The sequence below is a fragment of the Rhinoderma darwinii genome, chromosome 4 (genome assembly GCF_050947455.1).
Source record: "Rhinoderma darwinii isolate aRhiDar2 chromosome 4, aRhiDar2.hap1, whole genome shotgun sequence".
Taxonomy (NCBI): domain Eukaryota; kingdom Metazoa; phylum Chordata; class Amphibia; order Anura; family Rhinodermatidae; genus Rhinoderma; species Rhinoderma darwinii.
In genome coordinates this window covers 274,403,335-274,423,218 of record NC_134690.1, presented here as the reverse complement: position 1 = coordinate 274,423,218, position 19,884 = coordinate 274,403,335, and the positions used below count along the sequence as shown (strand labels likewise).

At 44.3% G+C, this 19,884-nt stretch overlaps 1 protein-coding gene across 3 annotated transcripts in view; it reads left to right on the top strand.

Annotated features, from left to right (window-relative positions):
• Positions 1 to 19,884, top strand: part of LOC142761124 (ribosomal protein S6 kinase alpha-2) — a 372,393-nt gene that overhangs the window by 285,623 nt on the left and 66,886 nt on the right. For all 3 annotated transcript variants that reach the window (XM_075864316.1, XM_075864315.1, XM_075864314.1), the window contains 2 exons: positions 1,408 to 1,532; positions 10,960 to 11,085. In XM_075864316.1, the coding sequence (XP_075720431.1) occupies positions 1,408 to 1,532; positions 10,960 to 11,085 (251 nt within the window). The remainder of the gene's footprint in view (positions 1 to 1,407; positions 1,533 to 10,959; positions 11,086 to 19,884) is intronic.

Sequence of the window (19,884 nt, the reverse complement as noted above, 5' to 3'; positions counted from 1 at the left end):
GAAACTACACCCCTCAAGGCATTTATTAAGGGGTGAAGTGAGCATTTTCACCCCACAGGTATTTTCCATAAATGAATGTGCTGCGGATGGTGCAAAGTAAAAATAGCAATATTTCCCTAGAAATGCCATTTCAGTGGCAAATATATTGTGCCAAGCTTGTGCCACTGGAAGACAAAGTGACCAAAAAACAGCAATTCTGGCATTGTTCTTTAGTTTTTTTTTACAGCCTTCACTGTGCGAGATAAATAACATGATATTATTATAGTTCACGTCGTTACGGACTGGGTGATACCAAATATGTATGGTTTATTTATTTTTTTCAATAACAAATGACTTGATAAGCGAAAAAGGGTGATTGTGTTTTATTTTATTACTTGAAACTTTTATATTTTACAACTTTTATTTTAACTTTTTTTCCACTTTTTTTTTCTCCACTTTTTTTTAGTCCCACTAGGGGACTTGAAGGTCCAACTGTTTGATTGCTGTTCTAATACATTGCACTACCTATGTAGTGCAATGTTTTAGAACTGTCAGTTCACTGACAGCAAGCCAATCAAGCTCCGACTCTGGGCGGGGCCTAATCAGCTTTTGTAATGGCAGAGCAGGAGGCCATTGTTAGGCCTCCTGTTGCCATAGTAGCAGTTGGCAGCCCTGCCATCGCATGGCAGGGCTGCCGATTTGCTACAAACCACTAAGATGCAGCGATCACTTTCGATCGCTGCGTCTAAGGGGTTAATGGCAGGGTTTGGAGCTAGCTCCGGTTCCTGCCGTTACAGCAGGTTGTCCGCTATAACATGCAATGGACACCCACTGCTGATGACGCCGGCTCAGTTTAAGAGCCGGAAGCTGAGCCGGCGGTACCGGAAGCCTTTCAGGCCCCGAATCCGAGCGGGGCATAGGAGGCTTCCGTTGCTGCCAGACCGAGAGGCCAGTATTAGGCCTCTGGTTGCCATTGTAGCCACCGGCAACCCAGCGATCACGTTGCTGGGATGCCAGTAGCTATAAACCCCTCAGATGCTGCAATCTCTATTGAACACAGCATCCGAGGGGTTAATCGGCCAGATCAGAGGTAATCATCAGGGTGCCAGCTGTAACATACAGCTGTCATCCGGCGGTGATGGTGCGGGCTCAGCTCCTGAGCCCGCTCTATCACCGCGACGTAATGGTTCTGTGCTTTGCGGGAACCCCTGCCCGACAGGGGTTCTTTGCCTTATTAGACAATTATGGGATCTATATTACATTTACTGTACAATATACAACACAAAATTTGCCAACATTAACTAGTGCTCTTTTAAGTGGCAGAGGGGTTTGTAGCCCCCACAGGCACATTGCCTTGATGAGACAACTATTGCTCCCCCTATTATTATGTGCCTGACTTTACATACCCTTCTAATGTTATTTTTACAGATTCTCCTGGAATCCCTCCAAGTGCAAACACACATACTCTTTTTAGGGGATTCAGCTATGTAGCTCCTAGCTTGGAATATACTCAACATGATATTCACAATACTTCAGACAATCCAATTGTGCAGGTAAAGTGTGTACTTATTTTATGGGGGACTGATGATAAGACTATTATGAGGGTACTGTCACTGCTATGAGGGTTCTGTTGCTGTTACAGTTAGGCTGGGTTCACACGACCTATTTTCAGACGTAAACTAGGCATTTTATGCCTCGATTTATGTCTGAAAATACGCCTCCAATACGTCGGCAAACATCTGCCCATTCATTTGAATGGGTTTGCCCACATAATGTGCCGATGACCTGTCATTTTATACATCGCTGTCAAAAGACGACGCGTAAAATGACTGCCTCGTCAAAGAAGTGCAGGACACTTCTTGGGACGTAATTTGAGCCGTTTTTCATTGAATTCAATGAAGAACAGCTCAAAATTACGCCCGTAGTTGACACCTCGCAAAACGCGAGTACGAGCAATTACGTCTGAAATGCAGGAGCTGTTTTCTCCTGAAAACAGCTCCGTAATTTCAGACGTAATGGTCGTTATCGTGTGCACATACCCTTATGGGAGAACAGTGACTGTGTCATTTGGTATGGGGCATTGTGTCTTTCAATGTTATGGCATGATAAATCCAGAAAATCCTACAAATGGAGTAAGAAATTATTGTTGGTTAAATGAAGATCAGTAATTTGTAGTTTTTTTTAGCATTGGTAGCCTGATAATTATCCTGATAAGAATACCATATATTTGTATTCCAAGTTCCACAAATGTCGAATGTGGGTTTATGGCAAATAATTTTGGAATGCCACTATATTCACACATTCTGGTCTAATGTAGCTGGGTTTCTTGCCCCCTGAGGTGTGCCTGTTGCTGCAGGAAGAGTGTCAATAAACGACATCACATCATTCAAAAATGGTGCCAAATGATGGCGACATCTCACGTAGGGCCGCCACGAAGTCTTGGTGCCTGGGCGCAGTTTGTGGCAGAATTTTGATCACTGGGGGTCTGAGCACTGAGACCCCCATCGATCGCTAAAACAAAGTGGCAGAAGAGCTCGGGTGAGCACTTTTCCACTTTATTTCTGATCGTCTTTCCTCGGAGCGGTGTACAAACTCATAGGCTTTCTATTGAGCCCGTACACTGCTTGCTCGGCTATCAGAGTAAAGACAATCAGAAACACAGGGGCACAGCACTCACCTGAGTGCTTCTGCCACTTTGTTTTAGCAATCAGTGGGGATCTCAGTGCTCCGACCCCCACCAATGAGAACTTTTGACATGTCACTATGACATGTCAATTTTTTTTAAAGTTTAGTTACCCTTTAAGCAGTCAGGCACCCCTCTACTTGTAGTAAAATAACTCCTGAAGGCTATATGGTACATCCAGTAGTTGGCGCTCCATTTGGCACCAACTACAGCGGTCAGCCGCCATTCTAAATTAAGCGCCATCTACTGGATGTACCAGCAACCAGAACGGCACAGTGCCTGATGAAGGTAATGTAATGACTGAAATGTCGCATTAAGCCTCTGGCATCTGCAACCACTTAAAATAAAATCAAAATTTCTTCTTAAAACTTCAACTTTGTGTGCCGAATACTTATTTTTACTACGATTGGGTTGGGACCCTATTCGCGCACCTACATCGCCTAGTGCGTTCTGAACCACTTCTTAACTATATAGACTTACATTATACACGCACTATATACTGTTCACACTAACACCACATACTATATATCCAAACCACACACTATATACATACACACTATACATTATGTACACTATACATATGCATACTATATGTATTATACACTTACACTATATACACTATATAGACTTACAGTATACACACTATAAACACTATATACTGTACATACTACACACTTACATTAAACACACACTATATACACACACTATACATTATGCACACTATGCACACATAATATATGCATTATACACACACACACTTACACTATATACACTATATAGACTTACATTATACACACTATAAACTCTGTACACAGCACACACTATATAGACTTACATTATACATTCTATAAACTCTATTCACACAGCACACACTACATAGACTTACACTATATACACTATACACCAGGGGCATAGCTAAAGGCTCATGGGCCCCGATGTAAAGATTCTTCTTGGCCCCCCAAACTTCTCATGGCCGATGGCCCAGAGGTTTCAGCTGCTTCGCTGGGTCTCCTAAGTGACCCATCGATGCAGCACTAGCAGCCAGGGGCGTCAGTAAGATCTTAAAACATCAGGGGAAATAGCCCCAATACATATACCCACCAAAAAAATGTGTGTGCGTTTATGTTTATGTGTATATAGGAGACAGCATATCTATAGCACTATGACCCTATAGCTATGGATAGGATTAGATACAGTGGCTCAGCAGACAGTATCACATATGATAGGATTAGATATAAGGCCGATCTCGCTGACATTGCAGCTCCAGCGCTGGACCCAGGAGAGGTAAGTATGAGGGCTGATTCAGACGAAGTGGCGTTTTTGCACACGGAAAACACGCTGCATTTTGCCTGCGCAAAAGCCACTTGACAGCTCCGTGTGGCAGTATCATATGATGCGCGACTGCGTGGTTTTCGCGCAGCCGCCATCATTATGACACGCCATTTGGATGTTTGTAAACATTAAAGCATGTGGTGCTTTTCTGTTTACATTCATCCTTTTGACAGCTGTTGCGCGAAACAGCCAGTTCGCACGGAAGTGCTTCCGTGCGACCTGTGTGGTTTTCACGCACCCATTGACTTCAATGGGTGCGTGATGCGCGAAAAACACAGAAATATTGAACATGGCGTGCTTTTTACGCAGCGGACAAACGCTGCGCAAAAAGCACGGACTGTCTGTACTGCCCCATATACTTCTATTGGTCCATGCGAGCCGCGTGAAAACCGCAATTCACGTTCGTCTGAATCAGCCCTAAGAATTATTTTGCCTTTTTATGTGTTTATGTGTTTTTTTACAAGTTCGGTTGTTGGACTACGTCGGATTCGAGGACTACTTTGATAACAGCGTTTTTTAAATCCCAATAAAATGGATAACGATTGTTGTGTGGGCTTTTTAGTTCAACAAAATATTTTTTCTATGTCTTTGTATTTGTTTACATTTTATTACTACCACCTTAGTAATGGCCGCTGGCTGATTGACAACGTCCATTACTAAGGAGGGGCATAATGTTAGACATGCAGAGGCTAACACTAACCCCCATTATTACCCAGTACACATTATTACCTCGGTACCCACTGCCACCAGGGGTACCGGGTAGAGCCGGGTACGATCCAGTACCCGACCATCTGTAGTGATGGAGGGTCATTGGCTCGGCCGCAGGTTGGCATTATTAGGCTGGGAAAGCCCAAAAACAGTGGCCCTTCCCACCCTGGTAATGCTAGGCTGCTGCTCCTGTGTTGTATCTGTGTGGTTATAAAAATGGGGGAGCCCCACATCGTTCTTTCCCATAATTTAAAAAAAATAAAATAAATGACGTAGGGCCCCCCCCCCCATTTTTCATAACCAGCCAGATAGAACATAGCAGCAGCAGCCTAGCATTACCAGGTTAGGAAGGGCCACTGTTTTTGGGCTTTGCCAGCCTAATAACACCAGCTTGCAGCTGCCCCAGTGCCCGGCCATCACTACAAATGATCTGGTACTGGATCATACCCAGCTCTTTCCGGTACCCTGGTGGCATTGGGTACCGGGGTAATAATGGGGGTTAGTGTTAGCCCTTTCACCAGCTAACAGTAAGCCCTGTCTTAGTAATGGACGCTGTCAATCAGTCAGCGGCCATTACTAAGGCGGTAGTAATAAAGTTTAAAAAAAATACAAAGACATAGAAAAAATAGGTTTATTGAAATAAAAAAAACACACAAACCTCGTTAACCATTTTATTGATAATGAAATGCAATGTTAAATACTTTTATGTCAAAAAAGACAAAAGTATAGTAGGTATGAAACCTATATTGTCTAACCATAAAAGTTCAATATGCAAGCTTTCTGAGCACACATGCTCCTTCTTCAGGCGGTTTACAAAAACGATGAAAAAAAATCCATCATCGAAGTAGTCCTTGAGTCCTACATAGTCCAATGACCGAACCTGTAAAAAACACAAACACAAAAAAAAACATTAGTAAGGGCCTGTTAGCATCACCGCTGCCCTTCTGTTGAGGGGTTCCATCGGAGGTTTCCGTCGGGTAACCCCTCAATGGAAAGGCTGATTTATTGGTGAGGGAAATGGAAGTTGAAGTTTCAGTTTGCCTTTCCGTTGAGGGGTTTCCCGACGGAAACCTGACGGAACCCCTCAACGGAAGGGCAACAGTGATTTGAACACAGCCTAACACATATGGTAGGCTCAGATACAGGGCCCATGTGCATGTGTGATACTGTTTGTTGGACCCTGTATCTAAGCCTACCACAAGGTAGGCTTAGATACAGGGTCCAGCAGACAGTAATCTTATACAGTATAAAATTACTGTCTGCTGGGGCCCTGTATCTAAGCCTACCACATGGTAGGCTTAAAGGGGTTGTCCAGTTCCAAAAAATTGATGGCCTATCCTCAGGATAGGCCATCAATAGCTGATGGGTCGGGGTCTGACTCCCGGGACCTCCCCTTCATTTCCCTTACTTGCTTACACTGTGAATCGCTGACATGTCCGTGTCGGCGAGTTACAGTGTGAGAAAATGACCGGAATGAAGCGCTGCACCCCCTTCAAAACAGCTGATTGACGGGGGTCCCGGGAGTTGGACCCCGACGTATCAGCTCCAGCAGACATTAATATTAAACGTACTCTCCTCTTTGGCCGCAGCGGAGGTCCTGACTCCATCCAGGGTCGGGATGTAGTGCGCAGTGCACAGCGTCGTGACGACATGCGTTGCACACAGTGATGTGATGTCAGGAAATCTGCTGCGCTCCGGAACGAGAAGGGTAAGTACTGTGAGTTACTATAGTAACAGGTACCCATGTAGTCAGTGCAGGATCATCATTAGGGCGGTTCGGTAGGCCCGAACCGCACATGACCGCACGGCCCCGGTGCTAGCGGCAGCCACATTCATTTGTATCGGAGCCTAAAAGCCGCTGGGAAGACTCCCTGCGCAGGCCAGCGTGATGAGGTACTGCATCACGCCGGACTGCGCATGCATCTAGTCCGGAGGATTCACATGCATCAGGCTGGAGCGGCCGCCACGGGGCAAGGTAAGTAAAATACATATATTTTTTTTAGGTGGGGTAGCGCTGTGTATATATTCAAGGAGGTGATGAGTGCACCGTTACACTATCTACAAGGGGGAGCGCTGTGTGGGCCTTTGTACAAGGGGGAGGGGAGAGCTGTGTGACACTATATACAAAGGGGGGAGTGCTCTGTGACACTGTATACAAGGGGAGGGTGGAGCGCTATGTGGCCCTATATACAAAGAGGGGAGTGCTGTGTGCACTATATACAAAGAGGGGAGTGCTGTGTGCACTATATACAAAGGGGAGCGCTGTGTGCACTATATACAAGGGGGGGCTCTATGTGGCCCTATATACAAGGGGGAAGCGCTGTGTAGCCCTATATACAAGGGGGAAGTGATGTGTGACCCTATATACAAGAGGGAGGGGAGCGCTGTGTGGCAATATATACAAAGGGGGGAAGGCTGTGTGCACTATATAAAAGGGAAGAGCGCTATGTGGCCCTATATACAAGGGGGAGCGCTAAGTGGCCTTATATGCAAGGGGGAGCGCTGTGTGACACTATGTACAAAGAGTGAGGACTGTGTAGCACTATATACAAGGCGGGGAGGGCTGTGTGGCGCTATCCACAGCGGTATGTGTGTGGCGCTCTTTACAGGGGGGGCTCTGTGGTGCTATTTACAAGAGGGGGAGGGCTGTGTGGCGCTCTCTACAGGGGGGCTGTATGGTGATATCTATATGGGACTGTGTGTAACGCTCTGTAAGTGGGGGATGTGTGTGGTGCTAGCTATAGGGGGATGTGTGATATATACAGGGGGCTGTGTGTGGCACTATGTACAGGGGGCTGTGTGTATGTGGTGTTTTAGTGTATGGTATTATTATATTCAGGCACGCAGTATTTGGTGCTATTATATTTAGGGGCATAGTATGTGGGACCATGATAATTTTATTTTCGTTTATAGGTGTGGAAATGTTGGAAAAGTGAGTAGCCGAAGACATCTGAGTGCCAAATTCTGCAGAAATGGGTCATGGCCGGGAGAAGTTGTCATGAGTTCTGGACTAGATGGAGAAGAAAAGAGGAAAAAAACTACTAGAATCTGAGACGTCGTCACCTGTGAGTCACTAGATTTATAGAGAATCTGTCACCTCTCCTGACATGTTTATTATAGGAAATCCTTGTATTTCACAAAAAGTCTTTCTGCAGTCCCGGACTGATAGACAATTCCCCTTGTCAAGAGGATGTGTCCCTGGACAGTGTGATACTGTCAGTATGTAGGGACACAGCCCTGTGACAAGGGGAATCGTAACACCCATTTGTTAATTCTTGCCCAAAAACGTAGTGTTAACAATAGTTACGGCGCGGCAGGGCGGTGCGGAAGGGGGGCACAAGTTTGGGTAAAAGCCCATGGCCTATGGTCTACTTAATCTGCCACTGCATGTAGTTTGTTACATAAGCCCCAGTTACTATAGTAACTTTTCATTGATGTGGTGCGGGGTTCGCAATTGCGACTTCTGCAACCCCTGTAGTTATGCCACTGCTATACACACACTATATAGAATTACACTATGTTCACTATATACACACTTACCAGAGCCTCTTCCTCTGCGGTGCTTGTGCTTGGGTACAGCCTCCAGGACCTTGATAATGTGACTGTGATGTCACTACGGGTCCTTCACCTCCTAGTTGCAGTCTTGTCATTATCAAGCAACTGCTGGAGGTGTAGACAGACGGGACAGTGCACAGCAGCATAGAGGAGCAGACATTCAGGGAGAGTGACTCCAGCACCTGCCCATCACTATGCCTGACAGTCTGTTCTCTACAGCTGATGTGCAGCCCCTTACACAGTGGGAGAGTGATGCGTCCTCTGTTCCCTGGCCCGGCACACAGCCCGGCCCCATCTCTTCATCATAAGGTGGAAGATTTTGAGTTTTAAGAAGTGGTCTAGGGACAATGATTTAGTCCTAAATGTAAAAAAATTAGTCGATTATTAATTTAAGGAAACCGGTAAGAGAACATCTGATCTAGTGGAATTTATTTAAGAATGAAAACTCTTAAGAATGACCATTAAAATTTTTTTTTAAGAGTTCTGAAAAGGTATATTGGCTTAGTGTATGGGATTATGGTATATTTTTGGTCGGCGGCTGTCATTGAAAAAACATTGTTTGGCTACTGGATCCAGTCTAGGCTGTAATGTTAGCACAGATATATTTGCAGGGTTGCTAGTTTTTTGAAGGATAGTTGCCACCCACGTCACGCATTATTATTACCATCAGGTAGGAGGTATCACGTGACTTAGGGATAGTTTATATCCTACTGCTGTGTGGATCTTAAATATGAATATGTGATCTACTGGTGTATTGTTTTGAATGGTTTGGGGAAAACTTACATTTTCTACGCCAGTTTTCTGGCAAAGAAAAGTCACAAATGATACAATAGGTACAATTTGAGGAGTAAATTATGATGCAAATCTACTGTAGCTCATAGCTGACGTAGATTTGATAACCTTGCTAATCGGTGGGTGTACGACAGCTGGGACCCCCCACCGTTTATGAGAATGGGGATCCTGTATCACCCGTTTGAACGGAGCAGCTGGTCACTCATTCACACTGCCGCTCCATTCATTCTCTATGGCAGTGCCGGAAATAGCTGTACTTGGCAATCTCTGGCGCTCCCATAGAGAATGAATGGAGCGGCGGTGCGCATGAGCTACCTGCCGCACCGTACAAACGGGGGGGGGGGGGGGGGGGTGGTACGGGACCCTTGTTCTCAGGATCGGTGAGGGTGCCAGCTGTCAGACACCCACCGATCAGCAAGTTACCCTCTATCCGTAGGATAGGGGCTAACTTGTTGTAACCGGAATACCCCTTTAATGAATGCCGCAAAAAGGCATAGTGGCAGTCATTAACCCGTTCCTGTCCCATGATGTACATTTATGCCATGAGAACAATGTAGTTCCTGCAAAATCACATTAATGTACATCAGAGTGATAGCACAAGCACAGAAGCCTGGGCCATTACTTGCCGGTGCCAGCTGTACTATACAGCTGTCATCCACTCTAAAGGCTAAGAATGGAGATAACGCAGATCCCAGCTATTTAAATTCTGAGATGCCGCAGTCAATGCTGACCGCGGCATCTAAGTAGTTAGACAAAGAGAGAGGGGGATTCGCTCTCTCACCACATCAACCACCCCTCCAATTGCAGATTGCTGATTGGCTGCCATGGCTGCTATGGCCTTGCAATCATCCCCATGTGAGATTAAGTGATCGCATAGTTTGTTTGAAGCACTAAAAAAGCACTAAAAAAATTCCCCACATCTGTAAGGCCAAAATAGGTTGCGTCCTTAAAGAGGCTCTGTCACCACATTATAAGTGCCGTATCTCCTACATAAGATAAGTGCTATAATGTAGGTGACAGTAATGTTTTTTATTTAATAAAACTATCTGTTTTCACCACTTTATTAGCGATTTTAGATTTATGCTAATGAGTTACTGAATGCCCAAGTGGGCGTATTTTTACTTTAGACCAAGTGGGCGTTGTACAGAGGAGTGTATGACACTGACCAATCAGCGTCATGCACTCCTCTCCATTCATTTAGGCAGCGCATAGGGATCCTTTTAGATCGCTATGTGCTGTCTTACACTAAGGGTATGTTCACACGGCCTATTTACGGACGTAATTCGGGCGTTTTTGCCCCGAATTACGTCTGAAAATAGCGCCTCAATAGCGCTGACAAACATCTGCCCATTGAAAGCAATGGGCAGACGTTTGTCTGTTCACACGAGGCGTATATTTACGCGCCGCTGTCAAATGATGGCGCGTAAATAGACGCCCGCGTCAAAGAAGTGACCTGTCACTTCTTTGGCCGTAATTGGAGCCGCTATTCATTGACTCCAATGAATAGCAGCGCTAATTACGGCCGTAATTGACGCGGCGTTCAAGCGCCTGCACATGCCGGTACGGCTGAAATTACGGGGATGTTTTCAGGCTGAAACATCCCCGTAATTTCAGCCGTTACGGACCCCCGCCGTGTGAACATACCCTAACACATTAACGATACTGAAGTGTTTAGACAGTGAATAGAGATTCCATGGGATCTCTATTCACAATCTCTGCACTTCGTTACTGTTTTTGTGGTAGTTACAGCAGAGCAAAGCGTAATCCCGTGACAGCAAGAATTGTGCTGTAAACTGAACTATCCTTGCTATCAAATATGATGAAGCTGCTGATGGACGCTCCAAACAGAACCTGTGAGCGCAATGTGAAGTTACTATTTTGATTAACTTAAGTTCATTCTTCTGTTATAGCAATTACATGGTAACAATATTCAGATTACTAATGGCTACGTGATCAAAGAAAACATCGGCCTAGGCACCTATTCAATATGTAAACGATGTGTGCATAAATCCACTAATATGGAGTTTGCAGTCAAGGTATGTGTTTTAAATAATTAAGATTTATTGTTCTGTTTTATCAAAGATCCATAAAATATATGTTTACCCTATCTGCCACAAATAAGGCTATTTTGTATTTACAAAGCATACATATGGTTTTGTTGTCTTTTTCATATATCAGTAGTGTATGCAAAAATAATATATAGTAATATATCTTGTTGAAGAAAAATGCCTCTCCACTTATCAGGTGCCACTTTCCTAACTTCTTGTCTATTACACTGCCTGTAAGTGTTCAGAAACTCTGCACTCACTGAAAAACAATGTACATTATCATATTACAGAGAGTTGAGAGGCAGAGAGTATTCTGTCCTCATACACGTTAGCACGGTGTGTAATCTGACATGTAGCTAAACCCCCTGTCTTCTTAAGAAAAAGGCTGTGAAACTGTAATCTTTCTCTTTATTGCTGGTAGACAGGAAAGGGTGAAACTATAGGATGAAATAACAGTAGTATTCAGAATATATCAACTGTACAGTGCATAGGATACAAATAATCTGCTATACATACACAATATAACATGAGGTAATACTGCAAGCTGACAATGTGATATCTGATACAGCAAAACATACAGTGAACCACAGGATTATAACATATAGATATTGATCTTACCGACTATGCTTAGAACAGGCTGTTGGCACTGAACTTGAGGTAGAATTGGCATGATGAGGAAAATGGCTGCTACTCATACACAAACAGGAACAGGAAATAACCCACAATGCCTCAGGAGCTTTCCCATAATACATAGAGAACTACAATCTAGGAATACACAAAACCTCCAGTAGATGGTGCTATAACCATACAATACAATATAGTTGGGGTACAAGAATAGGCAATTGCAATATCTGTACTGGTAATCATACACAAAAAGGAGGTATTATTACGTAAATAACTGGACTAGCTGGCGAGGACAGAACACTCCCCGCTTGACGTCAGCCGACGTCACTATTGGGTTCGTTGGATGAAAACAGTAGAACGAGTTTCCCTACTGGTCTGAGGAACAATTTGGTCTCACTCTGCTTCCGTACTTTTACTTCGACCTTACGTATATTTCCGTCTTTACTCGGGAATGTCTTGGTAATAAGACCTAACGGCCACTCATTTCTTCGTGACTGGCAATCTTTCATTAGCACCACACCGCCAGGCTGGAGGTTAGGCTTGCTGATTTTCCACTTTCTCCTTGGTTGCAGAGTGGGAATGTATTGCTTTTTCCACTTGTCCCAGAAAGTATTGGAGAGACTCTGTACTTGCCTCCATCGACTTCTGTAGAGGTCTTTAGCATTAAATTCTCCAGGTGGCGTGCAAATAGTGTCAGTCTTCTGAGTAAGCAGCGTGGCAGGGGTGAGAACAGTTGGGTCATCAGGATCACTGGAAATCGGAATCAACGGTCTGGCATTTATGATGGCCGATACTTCCGCCATAAAGGTGGTCAAGCTTTCGTGAGTCAGCTTTGTAGATCCTACTTGTAAGAAGATTGAGTCGAGGATTCTACGTGCAATGCCTATCATTCTCTCCCAAGCACCTCCCATGTGTGAAGAGTGTGGCGGTTGAAGGTCCAAGTACATCCCTGTCCACTAAGGTAACTTTCTATGTTTTTAGCGTCCAAGTTAGAAGAGAGTTGTAGTTCCCTTGCTGCCCCAACAAAGTTTGTGCCTCTGTCAGAACGAATATGTTTGACAGGTACTCTGATGGCAATGAAACGCCGGAGAGCATTTATGAAGCATGAAGTATCCATAGATTCGATCACTTCTATGTGGACAGCTCTGATGGACATACAAGTGAACATAACCGCCCAACGTTTCCCGTTCGCACGGCTTCCTCTGGTTTGCCGGACAACCACAGACCAAGGACCGAACACATCTAGGCCGACATTGGAGAAGGGTGGATCTGTGCTAAGTCGATCATATGGGAGATTCGCCATCTTTGGAGTCTGTGACATACCACGAAGTTTCCGACAAGTAACACATTTAAAGATGAATCTGCACACACATCTCTTTGCTCCAACTATCCACAGTCCGGCTGATCGTAAGGCTCCTTCTGTGAACAGACGACCCTGGTGCCTTGTTTGCTCATGGTGATGTTGCACCAGCAGAGTAGCTATATGATGCTGTCCTGGAACTATCAAGGGATGTTTCTCTGCAAAATCTACCTTGGCTTCCTTAAGGCGTCCTCCTATTCTTAAGAGCCCATTTTCATCGATGACTGGGTCAAGTTTCCTCAGAACACTGTCTTTGGGTACGGGTCTCTGACCGATTACACAGTCGATTTCCTTGGCATAGATATCGTGCTGTACAGCTCGGATGATTACATTTTTTGCCTGTTCCAGATCGAGAGCCGTGTAAACATGTTTACAACGATGCCAGCCTTTACAGTCCCTTTTATCTGCTGACGAGGTTGTCTTGTACGACCGAGCCATGTGAGTCAAGCAGGTGATTGCACGGACAAGTGATCTCCAAGTAGAGAATCTACTGAATCGATGAGATTTCAGGTGGCTGTCCAAAGTCTCCGTGTGCAACGCAGATACCAGAGGGCGTATCTCCACATCTGCATGTGGGTCCACTAGTTCAAACATGGCGGTTTCTACTGTGCTGGGCATCGGTCTATACAAGAACGTAGGGCCTGTAAACCAGATTGTGTCTTTCAGACGGTTAGCGGCAACGGATCTGGTTGCTTGGTCTGCAGGATTGAGATGCGTAGGTACGTAATGCCATTGTTCGGGAGAGGTAGATCTTCTAATCCTTAGCACTCTGTTGCTTACGTAGACATAGAAGCGTCTAGTTAAGTTACAGATGTATCCTAGTACTATCTTGCTGTCAGTGTAAAACTCAGCGTCTTTAATCTCCATGTTCAATTCCGTAGTGATGAGTTCGGCTAACTCCACTGCTAACACCGCGGCGCAAAGTTCCAGGCGTGGTATTGTGTGTTCAAGAAGTGGCGCTAGTTTTGCTCTGCTCATGACGAACCCTACGTGGCATTGTCCGCTGGTATCTATCGTCTTTAAGTAAGCTACAGCAGCAATCGCTTTGACTGAAGCGTCGCAGAAAACACAAAGTCTTTGTGTCTCAACCTTGGTAGTTGGTACAGAAGCATACGGGCGTGGTATGTGAAGACCAGATAAGGCTGTGAGGGAATTTCTCCAAGCCGTCCACGTGGCTCTTTCCTTCATGGGAAGAGGAGCGTCCCAGTTCGACACTTCCCTGGTGTAGTCTCTCAACATAGCTTTACATTCGATGGTTACAGGAGCTGCAAATCCCAGTGGGTCGTATAAACTGCTTATGGCCGACAGTACTCCTCTGCGAGTGAAGGGTTTTTCGTCTCTGCTGGTCTGGAAGGTGAAGGTATCAGCTTTTAGGTCCCAGAGTAGGCCAAGGCTCCGATGCATGGGAGGGGAGTCGATGCCTAGATCTAAATCCTTTAAGTCACTTGAGTGGTCATGAGTAGGAAAGGCTTCCATCACTTTCTGGCTGTTAGAAGCGATCTTGTGTAACCTCAGGTTAGATAGAGCGAGCATTTCCTGGGCTCTCTTCAGAAGACAAATTGCGGTTTCATTTGTGGGCATTGATTTCAAACAGTCGTCCACATAGAAATCCTTTTCTACGAAGCGTCTGACATCCGTTCCGTACTTCGTTTCGACCTCTTGAGCCGCACGCCTCAGCCCATAGATGGCGACTGCAGGGGAAGGACTATTACCGAAGATGTGTACCTTCATTCGATACTCTGTAACATCTTTAGAGGGATCGTTATCCTTGTACCAAAGGAATCTCAAGAAATTTCTGTGTTCTTTTTTGACGAGGAAGCAATGGAACATCTGTTGGATATCAGCCGTGAATGCAACAGAGTCTTTGCGAAAGCGTAGAAGTACTCCCAAGAGCTTGTTGTTTAGATCCGGGCCTGACATCAGGACGTCATTCAACGAGACACCTTCATACTTGGCACTTGAGTCAAATACTACTCTGATCTGACCTGGTTTCTTCTGGTGATACACTCCAAACAGGGGCAGGTACCAGCGCTCTTCAGAGTCTGGAAGTATAGGTGCTAACTCCGCATGGCCGTTCTGGAATATCTTTTCCATGAAGGTAAAGAAGTGGTCTCTCATCTCTGGTTTTCTTTGCAGGCTGTGTCTGAGAGAGACGAAACGTTTGTAAACCTGTTCTCTGTTGTTAGGTAAGCGTGGTCTTTGAGGCCTAAATGGTAGAGGTGCAAACCAGCTCTTCATTTCGTTCTGCACCATTCCCTGCTCCATTATGTCTAGGAACAGTCTATCTTCGAATGACATCGCCATATGATTGTCCTCCTTTGTCTGGCGGAAGACTGTGCACCCTAGGTGATCTTGGTTGCCATCCCAGATGTAGTCATCGTAGGCAGAGCCTACAAGGATACTTGATGATGAACTGCTGTGTGGCAGTTCCTTTATGAAGAAATGATTTTCACATGGTCGGAGGAGAGATGGGCGTCCATTCTCCAGTGTACTGGTAAGCATGCTGTTGACAGTTGTCGGTTTGTGTACACCTCCCAAACAGACCTCTCCTACGACGACCCATCCTAGGTCGAGTCTCTGTGCATATGGAGCGTTGTGAGGGCCATTGATCTGTTGCCTAACCTTGTGGACTCTAAGAATATCTCTCCCGAGGAGCAAGACTATCTGAGCCTCTGGATCAAGTTTCGGGATCAAGTGTTCTATACGCTTCAGGTGAGGTTGGTGCGCTGCTACTTCCGGCGTAGGTATCTCAGACCTGTTATCAGGAATTTGGTTACACTCCAGTATGGTTGGTAAGGGCAGACACACTTGGCCATTTATAGACTCGACTACATAGCCGCTTGCCCTCCTTCCGGCTGTCTCTACAGTACCGGCACAAGTTTTTAGAGAGTAGGGGGCGCCAGGGCCTCTGACATTAAAACTATCAAAGAAGGCAGACTTGGCTAACAACTTGTTGCTTTGATCGTCTAGAATAGCATATACTTTGATGGCTTTGTCCCGCTCGTCTGCTGGGTAAATCCTCACTAGGGAGATTTTTGAGCAGGACCTTACTCCTATGAGGCCTCTACAAACCTCTGTGCATTTAGAAGTAACCGCTGGAGTGTCAGTACTTGTGTCCTTCAGCTCCCCGCTATGCTCTTGGTCTTGGGGCGAAGTCCACGATGGTGCTCCAGGGTGTAGAGCTGTGTTATGTTCTGTACTACCACATTCGATACACTTTGCACGAACCTCACAATCTCTGGCGAAGTGTGATGTTGAAGAACAGCATTTGAAGCAGATGTTGTTTTCCTTAAGGAAGGCCTTGCGGTCCTCTAATGACTTTTCCCTGAAGGCTCTGCACCTAAGTAGGGAATGTGGCTTCCTGTGTAAGGGACACTGTCTGCTCGGGTCTTTGGGTTTGTCTCCTTGACGGGAGCTGAACTCTTTATGGACTGAACCTGTGGAGGAAACGTTAATTTTGTGGACCTCCACCATTGCTCTACAAGGTTTACTAACAGGGGTGGCGGCACATGACAGCGTGAAATCAAAGCTAGGATCATTTCTAATTTTAGCTTGTTCAGAGACAAAATCTACAAACACATTAAATGGAGGAAATAGTACATTGTAAGTCTGTTTATATCTAGAACCATGCATAACCCATTTCTCTTGGAGGTTGTATGGGAGCTTCTGAACTATGGGGTTCACACCTCTTGCAGTGTCAAGGAATGTCAATCCTACCAGATCCCCTTCTGCCTTTGCGACACACAACTCCATTAACAGATCACTTAACTCCCTAAGCTTTGTATAGCCTTTGTTTGCTATTTTAGGAAAGTCCTCAATTCTCTTGAATAAGGCACTTTCTATGACTTCGGCCGAGCCATAGCACTCTTCAAGTCTGTCCCAGACCCTTTTAAGACCAACATCTGGATAATTTACATTGATGTCTCTGATTCTTTTAGCGTGTTCGGCGGACTCACTTCCTAGCCACTTTACCAGGAGATCCAGTTCCTCGCTACATGATAGATCTAAATCTCTGGTGGCATTTTGGAAGGAAGCTCGCCAAGCTCTGTAGTTTTCAGCGCGATCGCTGAACTTTACAAGTCCCTTGGTGACCAGCTCACGTCGAACTAGGAATCTGGCAAAGTCCATGGGGCCTTATTAACGTTAGATCTGACTACAGGTGTGTTGTCAGAGTGCATGTGTGGTGTGCGACCATACCTGTTGGGAGTCTCTGGTTTATTACAATCTGCGTAGTACCGTTCTGAAACTGATAGTCAACTTTCTGGCGGTCTGAATAATCAGGGTGGCTTGGCTTGTTAATAAAACCCTTTGTGTTGAGTTGGAAGTCGGTATCGTATTCTGACTTAGAATGTTGATAGACGTATTGTAAGGTACGCTGTTCTGGATCTTGGTGTTCAAGTTCCGGCTGGAGAACGCCGCGACGATTGTCGATTTCTGGAAGTTCTACCGCTTCTAGAAATTCTGCTTCTGCTATGGCAGCCGCTGTCTCTTTCTCAACAGTGAGTTTCTCTAGAGTTGCTTCAAGGCGCGCTTTCTCTAGCTTTATCTGTATTTCCTGTTCTGTGAAGCTGGCTTTCGCTTTTGCCGCTTCAGCTTTTGCGCGGGCAATGGCGGCAGCTTCTCTGATCGATGTCCTGTTAGAGCCACTTGTCAGGGACCTTGTCTTGACCGAAGATGCTCGACTTTGAGACATGATGCGACCGTTAGGAGGTTGCTGCGATATCCGTATGCAGGCTCTGCGTGGATAATGGCGGGCACCCTATGGTATGATCTTCTGAGCTTGTTCTCAGTAGTCGTTTCACTATTCTGTCCTCATACACGTTAGCACGGTGTGTAATCTGACATGTAGCTAAACCCCCTGTCTTCTTAAGAAAAAGGCTGTGAAACTGTAATCTTTCTCTTTATTGCTGGTAGACAGGAAAGGGTGAAACTATAGGATGAAATAACAGTAGTATTCAGAATATATCAACTGTACAGTGCATAGGATACAAATAATCTGCTATACATACACAATATAACATGAGGTAATACTGCAAGCTGACAATGTGATATCTGATACAGCAAAACATACAGTGAACCACAGGATTATAACATATAGATATTGATCTTACCGACTATGCTTAGAACAGGCTGTTGGCACTGAACTTGAGGTAGAATTGGCATGATGAGGAAAATGGCTGCTACTCATACACAAACAGGAACAGGAAATAACCCACAATGCCTCAGGAGCTTTCCCATAATACATAGAGAACTACAATCTAGGGATACACAAAACCTCCAGTAGATGGTGCTATAACCATACAATACAATATAGGTGGGGTACAAGAATAGGCAATTGCAATATCTGTACTGGTAATCATACACAAAAAAGAGGTATTATTACGTAAATAACTGGACTAGCTGGCGAGGACAGAACAGAGAGCCTGTGTAATAGGGGGTGTGGATCCTGCCTGCACATATACATAAATACATAGAGACTACGTTTTAAACTGCAAATGTGAAATGAGTAACACCGTGAAAAAACAAGTATTAAACATGAAAAATAAATGTACCCTCAAACTATATAAATTTCCTGAAAACAGACTACCTATGGAATTACCTCATAAACACCTTCATTAACATATCCCCAAACTCTATATTTTTGCTAAAAGCAGAAAAACCAATGAATGCAATAGTCTTACCCATTCTTTTAAGGCCATGACCACCTTTATTCAATTTAGCATCATAAAGAGTCTTTTTGCAAAAATTGCACATAAGTTCAATGTTTGTACTATACGCTTTTTTGTGTTTGTAATATTATTAGCGTCATGTGTAAAAGACTAAAACTCTTCTGTAAGATAAGAACATATCTGAAATTATATTTCTGCAAATTAGTGAAATTAAATCTGGCAGCACATTTTGTACATGAAAAAGAGCCAGAAAACTAGAGAATGTAATTGATTCATCTTGAGCTATTTTTATCTATAGGGGAAAGATCTAAAATACGGCAAAAAGTCCATACACCCTAGTAAGTGCACATTAATGGTTACATATAAAAATAAAAAGTAACAGTTCTGTTATCAATGACAAACTTATTTTCTACAATGACCCTTAGATTTATTGGTTTCCATGGGCAACACAACTGGTTTTCTTACTACTCTATTAACATAAAATGTTGGCATTTACAACACTTAAAAGAATTATACATACTCAGGTAGCATAAGTACTGTTCAATGGTGGGAAACGTTGTTCTTTGTATTGAACCCCTCACAGCTGAAGTCTAATGTTAAAAAAGATACATTTAAAAAAAAAACAATAAAAGTGTAAATCTGAGAGGTCAACTTAAGCTTTTGAAAATAATAAAAATAAAAACCTTATTAAATCTGTTAAAAGAATTACAACATTGACTAAAACACAAAATAGTAGATTGCCAAAGACAGCAAAACCAAAAAATCTTAACAAGTAAATGAGAAAAACCGAGGTCAGAGCATGTAGGACACCTAAAACATTGGAAAGAAGAGTTGGTGATCGGGAATAAAGAGAAGCCAGAGTAAATAAATGGATTCTTTAGCTCTGTGTATAGGAAAGAAGAAAGAGGGACTGATGAAAGTATGCCCGTCATGAGCGGCAGGATGTTGCACAGTAGATGTGCCCATGCGATCTGGGGGGAAACCGCTGAAATATACAGCCTTGCTCTCACAGCGGATATCATAGAACCTCTGATCCCTATTGTTAATCCTTTAAATGCCGCGATCAAAGCTGATTGCAGCATTCAAAGAGAAAGAGTGAAGTTGGAAACCCCTTTGATCGAGAGACAAACCTTA